We start from the raw sequence: 9,047 nt of genomic DNA, 5'->3' as shown, positions 1-9,047 counted from the left end.
GACAAGACTTCTCACGGGTACCACTAGAAAGCATATCGTATAGATAGGCGTGTACAAGTTTCTTATTTGATGTAAAGTTGGTTTCGAATTTTTATTTCTATTGGTTGAAAAACGAATTCATTTGTAAAAGAAATTCGTAATTCGAGCGTTACTAAACATTTAGGCCTAAGTTCTACCATACACATAAGTATAATTGCCTAATTGCAGTGCGTATCGAGCCTGGCTTTCAGAATGATTATATACCAATTACTGAGTCAAACCAGTGGATTATTGCTGTATAATGTAGAATATACATAATATATACGGTGTATTTTCAGCTGCGGTAGCTGTTTGCGTACGGCAATCGATGTCGCGCTGGAAACATCTGGCTCTTCATTTTTCAGTGACCATATTGTAGTAGAAGTCAACAGCAGAGAGTGTTGTTCGGACGAGCAAGCTCAGTTAGTCACGATGGGTGTTTCAAGGGAGGCCGTGCTCGTATCGATGCTGATAGGGCTGGTCTACGGTGATGTATCCTATTGCGGTTCTTCAACCGATAATATCTACCAATATTCACTGCCGAAGTTAGAAAATCCGAAAGAAAACTTCTCTTTAAGCGTATTCGAAGGAAAGCCACTGATAATCACGAACGTAGCGACCTTTTGAGGTAAGAAAGATACGTACATTGTCAAAACCCATTTCGAACACATCGTAGTTTGATATAGCCTTATCTAGGAGACCCTTCGTAATGATGTATACTTCAATGACGGAATGGATACTTGGGATTCATTCAATAAGCTCTAATAGCCTAGTACCATATATATATGGTACTGGGCTATATGTTTATATACGCATTCTTTCGGTCGTAAAATGGAAACCTTGTCTAGTTATATTTGGCTCTACTGCGCCTGGGGTGAGATGACACCGGCAATGCATCCACATAGGCCTTTTTAAATTGGCTATACTTTCATACATTTCAAAAGATTACGAACACAGTATTTAGCGCGAAATTCTACCTAACTATCACAATGAGGAAAAAATATGTTCTCATGGTTAAATGTAATGCTTTCCACTAAACGTTTCAGGTTTGACTGTTCGTAATTACAAGGGTTTCAATGCACTTCTTCCTGAATACGACGACGTACACGTTTTGGGTGTCCCATGTGACCAGTTTGGACACCAGGAACCGGCAGCTAACGAATACGAGTTGTTTAACGGTATCAAACACGTTCGACCCGGTCACAACTTTAAAGTAGATAAAAATATATATTTTTCTGGTAAAGTTGAAGTCAACGGACCGAAGGAGCAGGCGCTTTTTACATATTTAAAGGTGAGTTGATCTTATTGAAGTAGATATTTGAAGAAACGGAAATTGCGAGACAGTTAATTACGCGTTTTGTAAAAATTATTCGATTGAAAATGGGTTAGCCTAAAGTTATTATGGTAATACTAATTCAATTTATGTCAGTCAATCCATACAATATTACATCCTATCATTCCATGTATGATACGTAGGATTTGTCGCATTATATTTACTGGTTCAGTATTTACTCGTGCAGGTATGTTTTAAAATGCAGCGTGTTAAAAACGAACGAGTTATTATATAACAGATTAATTGAATATCTAAAGCCATGATATACTAATTGTACAATTTGTTTACACACAATTTAGTAACCTACGGCGTCTACCAATCCGAAGGTTAAAGTAATTTGGTTCACAATTGGCATTATGTTTCACAGCTGTGAGTGAGAGTTAACTATTGGTTAAAACTAGTTCAGTTTTGATGAGTTAACTCTGAGTCTGTGGTTCCGGGTCCTGTTATGGACCCAGTTCCACAGTTATGAGTTAGAGTTAACTTTGAGTTAAAATTAGTTAATTTTCAATGAGTATTTTTCGGTTCTCCGTTTTTCGGCATACTCAACACTTTCGGCAGACTTTTTTTATACAGACTCAAATGTGTCGATGAAATATCCTCATTTTACGGAGAATATCAAGATTTCATTTTCAACATTTGCCCAAGTGCTTTTGAAAACTGCTTCTCCTTACTACATGATGAATTCTGTATTTGCAGGAGCTTTGTCCCAATCCAATAGATTTGATCGGAAACCCGAAAGAGTTGTTTTGGCAGCCGATCAAAACGACCGACATCACGTGGAATTTCGAGAAGTTCTTCATCGATAAAAACGGGAAACCAATCGCAAGGCTGAATCCGACTGTCGCCCCGGATGCAGAAATATTCAGAACCGAACTGAACAAAATTTCTCATCCGAAAAAAAGACACAACTAAACGGTATTGGTATTGGATAATCATATGTATGTATAAATCATAGAATTAGCATTTGCAAATTTAAAAATTCTCATACTAGAAAATATATAATGCCGTTCGCTGCAGGCGCCGGTGAGGGCGAAGACCCTCGACCAAAAATAACTGCTTAACCTGCGAATAAAGGTCCTAGGCACGTTATGCCATTTGCGGCGGCGAGCCTATTTTGCATGTCATGGATAGCGGACACCCCTTAATGACGGCAAGAATAATCATAGTTTAATCATCTTTTCGAAGTTTACCTCAGACACCATTGTTTCGAGATAGTTAGAACATGTTACACAAGTTTATAGTTGCTATTGTGTGCTCGGAAGAAAAGGTCAGGTATGAAAGTTCCACAACTATCGTTTCGATGATAGTTATTCTTCGATTAATCTTCCCTTCAGCCGGACTTAAGTTTTCTCGCCTAAGAAATGTATACTAGTTGGAATTTGCACATGCTATTTCAGTAAAGAATATACGATTCTAATAAATGTTGTTTAATAATGACAACCATTTCTTTTGATTGATATAAAATCGACGAATTCTAACGATAATGAAATATCGACGAAACATTTTGGACGTTTATTTGTGAAGAATATTGTCGAAACATAGCGAGACTTTATTCTGATTATGGAACAGAATTTCGTGAATTTCAGTGCATTGATTCACAGAATTTACGTTTCACAAACGGCCATGTGTTCGGCGCGTTATTTCGCAAGGCGTTGTTTTTCTTCGATTTCAAAATAATCAAACGTAAATGTTCTAAAAACGAATGTAATCCAGTTATTGATCGGAAAAAAATAAAGTTATATAATTTTTTTCGCGTTATTTCCTCTTCTGAGTTAAATACATTCAAGCTCCTCATTATCTCATGTCACTGTTAAGAATAAATTAGTAAATTTACCCAAAAAAATTGGCAGGAAAGTTGACCGACATGTGTAGTAAGATTACTACATATAGTAAATTTACTGACTTAATAGTCATTCTTAAACACCAATGATAGTTTATTAACATACAGTAAGTAAATTTATCCAACAATTTCATAGTAATTGTACTATTTTTCTAAACATTGATCATTAGAATTGCCTCTCGTTGGTTGTGAAAACATACGATACGATATAAAAATGTGTGTGCGTGCGTGCGTGCGTGCGTGCGTAAGGAGAGAGAGAGAGAGAGAGAGAGAGAGAGAGAGAGGGAGGGAGGGAGGGAGGGAGGGAGGGAGGGAGGGAGGGAGGGAGGGAGGGAGGGAGGGAGGGAGGGAGGGAGGGAGGGAGGGAGGGAGGGAGGGAGGGAGGGAGGGAGGGAGGGAGGGAGGGAGGGAGGGAGGGAGGGAGGGAGGGAGGGAGGGAGGGAGGGAGGGAGGGAGGGAGGGAGGGAGGGAGGGAGGGAGAGAGAGAGAGAGAGAGAGAGAGAGAGAGAGAGAGAGAGAGAGAGAGAGAGAGAGAGAGAGAGAGAGAGAGAGAGAGAGAGAGAGAGAGAGAGAGAGAGAGAGAGAGAGAGAGAGAGAGAGAGGGAGAGAGAGGGAGAGAGAGGGAGGGAGAGGGAGAGAGAGAGAGGGAGGGAGAGGGAGGGAGGGATGGAGAGGGAGGGAGAGGGAGGGAGAGGAGGGAGAGGGGGGAGAGGGAGGGAGAGGGAGAGGGAGGGAGAGGGAGAAGGGAGAGGAGAGGGAGGGGAGAGGGAGAGAGAGAGAGAGAACCGCATGTGTACAACTTGTTCCACTAACGAAATTGAGGACGAATATCACGTTCTCATGTCCTGTCCCTCATACAACTCGCTTCAAAGTAATCTCTTACCTCGTTATTTTAGAACGCATCCTAGCATGGCAAAATTTATTCAACTTTTAACTGCTAATTAAATCCGAGATCTGTTAGATCTGTTGGAAGATATTTGATTTCAATGTTCAGAAGACGGAGAATGCTTCGAGGCGACGAAACCGAGTAAATATAGCTACCCCATCAACTTGATATTTCTGTTTTTTCAACATGTAATTTTGTATTAAATCACTTTGTTAAGATTTGTAATTTTGATTATCTGCCATACAAGTGTAGTACACACTTTGATAAGGAATAAACTACTACTACTACTTATATATACTAGACCTACGTACAGAACTGCCATGAGCCAAAAACATTGCGAATTTACATTCTAGTTGAATGATTCATTCATCCGCTATTATTCAAATATTTATCTGCGCCCTTGTATTTAAGCCGGGAAAATGACAGTGTTTTACAGTATCTATAATCCGGCCGATCCGGGCTTCTAGAATAGAAAGAGATATAAAAAAATTCTACATGGGCAAAATACAATGTATACTTTATTTCACTTGCCTATATATTTTCCTTTGCCGCTTAGCAGAGATACGGGTACTTTTTCACCGGCTTTGTCAGTAACTTCTTTGCCCAATAGACTTTCCATATCGTGTTTGTACAGGACCGTGTATGTTGTGAAGAATATACGACTCGTGCAGATGTCAGAGTAATTTGATTGAAGTCACGATGCATCCGTCACTCGCCGTAACTCCACGCACGAGTTTCCTAATCTGTTTGACAATTATAAATAATACATGCTCGTTGCCGCACCCAGTTCCACGGAAAAGTAAATATTATCTAAAATATTGGTTACTTCATATTTGCCGTAATCACTGAATTCGAACGTGGATGGGCAAGCCCGTAGCCAGGATTTTGAAAGGGGCGTTCTTGAATTACAAAAAGGGATCGTACTTTTGACATATTCTGTATGTTTGAAAAGCAAGCGCCGCAGATGGCTTGCTATCGGCCTCCCACTTTTAAAAACTCTTCCCGTAGCATCTATAGTGAATATTTTACTCAGACTCAAATTTCCGTCATTGGCATCATATGGTGTCTCAATATTGCTAGGTCATTCGTTTTATAATGTTACCAGAAAATGTCACCATTTGAATAAAAGATAAAATTCTAATGAAAATGTGAAGGGCACTTTCTAAAAAGTGGCGTTCGTTCGAACGGACGAACTCCCCTGGCTACGGGCCTGCAGTGAACACGCACCTTTTTATTCATATTTATTTGGCCGGCTACGGCAATCCCCTATTTGACTGGCTGCTGATTTTTGAAGAAGAAGAAGAACGTAAGAACGTGATTTGTATTGGAATAGTAGAATAATGAGGGGGAACTTTTTTGGTGGAGCAGTGTATACATGTATATATTAAGGGGATGAGTTTTAAGAGACTCCACGTCTGTGTCTCTGCCATCTCAGCGACACTAGATGTCCAAATAGAATCGTGCTACAGTGCCGCTCTTGCGCTGTCTGGATTCACTAACACCCGTGTGTTCTGCGTCTGCGTTATTCTACGTTGTTTTGTTCTCCGATGTTTTGTTGTGAACGTAAAGTCAATCATTTTTTAGTTTTGAGTTATGGATCCTCACAATTGCATATTTAATATACAGAGCTAATGTACGGAGCTAAGTCCTTAATATTCGCACAACACGTTAAAAAAAATCTGACCCAATCTAATAAGGTTGAAGTATCGCTCATGTCTACGTGAGCGAATCTGATAACTGACGACATCAATCATTGATTCGTGATATCAAACATACATGTATATTTTATTACCTAAAGCGCGCGTGATCATCGCATGAACATTAAAAGAAGGCTAAATTACTAGCACTATTTGTATACATGTACATTATCATCGTATCGTATCGTATCGTTTTCGCAGTCATTGAAGAAGGCCTATTGGCCTATAAATTTGACTGCCTCGGTGTTTCGCTTAAGTTGCCAGGTATTGCCAGCACTTTGGTAATAGCGGAAAACATAACAACATCCGTGAATTCCGATAACATTCAGGTCCAAGTTAGTAGTGCTCGACCCGTAGTAGGAAATGCTTTTCTTGCCAGTGTTTATCGAGACGTAATTTGAAAGCATTTGTAGATGGAGCATTCACTATATCTTCCGTGAGCGAGTTCCAGTTGTTCACCACTCTGTGACGGAAGGAGTATTTCCTGATATCCTTCTTAGCTCTCTGTTTTTGGATCTTCAGAGAGTGTCCTCTTAGATTCACTCTTCGTTGATCTCGTGGCACTAAGGAGTCTCCAGCGCGGTAGTTGTTATGAACCAGATTGTAGACAGTTATCATATCTCCTCTTGCTCTTCGATAGCTCAACGATGGAAGCTTTAGTTGTTTTAGTCTTTCGTGGTATGGTAAATCGTACAGATGTGGTACTAATTTGGTTGCTCGTCGCTGAATTTTTTCGTAATTGTCTACATCTTTTAGTAGGTGTGGGTTGTATGCGGGGATAGCATACTCCACAATTGGTCTTACTAATGCTTTGTAGACAAGACTGAATGTTCTTTCATCTAAACGTTCAAATGATCTTTTGATCATTCCTAGGATCTTGTTACATTTATTCATTGTCGTGGAGTACTGTGCCTGAAAGGTGAGATTATCATCAACAATTATTCCCAAATCTTTCTCCTCTGGGACCGCCTTCAATTCGTGTCTTCTGTTTCCTGCATCCATAGTATACTGAAAATGTTGTCTATTTTTTCCTATGTGCATCACCACGCATTTGTCTGGGTGAAAAGTCATTTGCCACTTCTTTGCCCAGTCTGATAGTTTGTCCAGATCCTCCTGAAGTCTGTGTTGATCTTGGATGCTGTGTACGATTCTATAAATTTTTGTATCGTCAGCATACATGAGAATATAACTTTGAATTTCATCAGGGAGGTCGTTGATGTAAATGGCAAACAATAAAGGACCCAGCACGCTGCCCTGCGGTACACCACTTATCACTGGTTTAGATGTGGATGTCGCACCATTTATATTAACCACTTGGTTCCTTTCACTTAGGAAGTCTTCAATCCATTTCAAGGCTTTACCTGTGATACCACAATTTTCAATTTTCTTTAGAAGTCGTTTGTGGGGCACTGTGTCAAACGCTTTTTGAAAGTCCAAAAAAATTACGTCAATGGATTTTTTTATTTCTAGGGCTTGTGTCCAATCATCCATTGATTTCAGTAATTGTGTGAGCGTAGATCTACCCTGTACGAATCCATGTTGGGCATCTGTTAAAACTCCATTAGTAATTAGGTGACTCATGATGTTATCTCTTACAATGGATTCCAGGACTTTACATACAATACTAGTCAGGCTAATTGGTCTATAATTCTCCACAATATTTTTTGGGCCCTTCTTGTGGATAGGCGTTACATTAGCTTCTTTCCATGATGTAGGTAATTTTTCTTCTTCTAAGGTTTTCCTGAAGAGAATGCTCAGTGGTTCTGCGAGCTCGTCTGCTGCTTCCTTCAAAATTTTCGGATGCAATAAGTCAGGTCCCATGCTTTTATTTTCATTCAGACCTTTCAGCTTGTTTGCAATCAGTACGGGAGTGATCTCAATGTCATGTATTTCAGGAATTTCATTTATTTGTGCATTGGGTTCTGGTATGTGTGAGGTATCCTCTTCTGTAAATACACTTGCAAAGTATTCATTGAAGGTGTTGGCCTTGGTAATGTCCTCAGAAATGGATGTGCCATTCTTTTGTAAGTCTGGTATACTTCCTTTTGGTGATGTCTTACTGCGGCAATATCTCCAAAACGCTTTCGGATTTGTTTTTACCTCTTGGGATAGTTTCTTTTCATAGTTCTTGATTGCATTTCTTGTTTCCTTTTTTGCTAGATTCCTAGCTACTTGAAATTTCCTGTAATCTTCTCCATCTTTTGTCCTGAGATACCGCTTCCAGGCTTCGTGTTTCTTTCTAACTTTTGACATTGCTTTTCTATTCATCCATAGTGGGGAGTGCCTTTTCCATCGTGGTGCTTGATAAAGAGGAACATGTGTTCTTTCTGCTTTAAGGATATTTTCTTTAATACTTTGCCAACATGACTCCATATCCAGTTGAAGGAGGGATTCTTTTTTGAGATTGTTATTCAATTCTTTTCGTAAATTGTCGTAGTTACCACGATAGTAGTTCCGCCTTTCGGTCTTAATTGCTGTATTTCTTTCGAGTAGTATATTCAGGTTAAACATTAGACAGATGTGGTCACTTTTTCCTAGTGCAGCCATGTAATCAACCTTCTGAACTATTTCCTGGTCATTAGTGAATAGTAGATCTAGCAAACTGGGTTCCTGGTTTTCTCTAAATCTGGTTGGGTGTTTGACGTGTTGTTCGAGAAATGCATCATTACTTGCTTCCCATAGCTTTGTGGAGACATGAGTGTCTGCTTGTCTACAGTGGTTTGTTTCCCAATTAACTTCTGGTAAATTGAAATCACCACATAGTACAGTTTGATATTCCTTTAAGGTTCCTAAAGATATAATCATATCTCTGAAATGGTTGTTATTCACCAGACTGCTGTTTGGGCTTCGATAGGCGCATCCCAGGAGCAAAGGCCGTTTGTTAGAAGTATGATGAATTTCTACCCAAATTATTTCATTAGTCATTGATGCCTTCAGTCTCTCTAGAACTCGCACGGGCGGTTTACATGGTTTCATAGTAGATCGGATGAAAACGGCGATTCCTCTTCCATCTTCCTCTATATTGGTAAATGTTTCATATTCTTCACAACCATTGAACATAACATCACTGGGGTTATATGCTAAGGTACTATATTTCGGTTTAGCTTCAGTGATGCATATAATGTCTGGATCGTGTTCGATCTTTAGGGCACTCAACTCAGGTTTTTTATTCATCATGCTATCAGCATTAGTATATAGAACTTTAATATTTTTCTCTTGGTTTCTGTAATAACAGTTGTTTGAGTTTTTATTGTATCCTTCATTCTTTGG

At 39.4% G+C, this 9,047-nt stretch overlaps 1 protein-coding gene across 1 annotated transcript; it reads left to right on the top strand.

The window, feature by feature from the left end:
- Nucleotides 1–450: 450 nt before the first annotated feature.
- LOC141904273 (cuticular glutathione peroxidase-like) lies at nucleotides 451–3,097 on the top strand. Its single transcript, XM_074792852.1, has 3 exons — nucleotides 451–505; nucleotides 1,065–1,309; nucleotides 2,051–3,097. The coding sequence occupies exons 1-3, from the start codon at nucleotides 451–453 to the stop codon at nucleotides 2,264–2,266; spliced, it is 516 nt and encodes a 171-aa protein (XP_074648953.1). The 3' UTR covers nucleotides 2,267–3,097.
- The last annotated feature ends 5,950 nt before the right edge of the window (nucleotides 3,098–9,047 follow it).

The sequence above is a fragment of the Tubulanus polymorphus genome, chromosome 4, assembly GCF_964204645.1.
Source record: "Tubulanus polymorphus chromosome 4, tnTubPoly1.2, whole genome shotgun sequence".
Lineage (NCBI taxonomy): Eukaryota > Metazoa > Nemertea > Palaeonemertea > Tubulaniformes > Tubulanidae > Tubulanus > Tubulanus polymorphus.
Note: the sequence above shows the minus strand (reverse complement) of the source record. Positions and strands in the feature narration are given on the sequence as shown.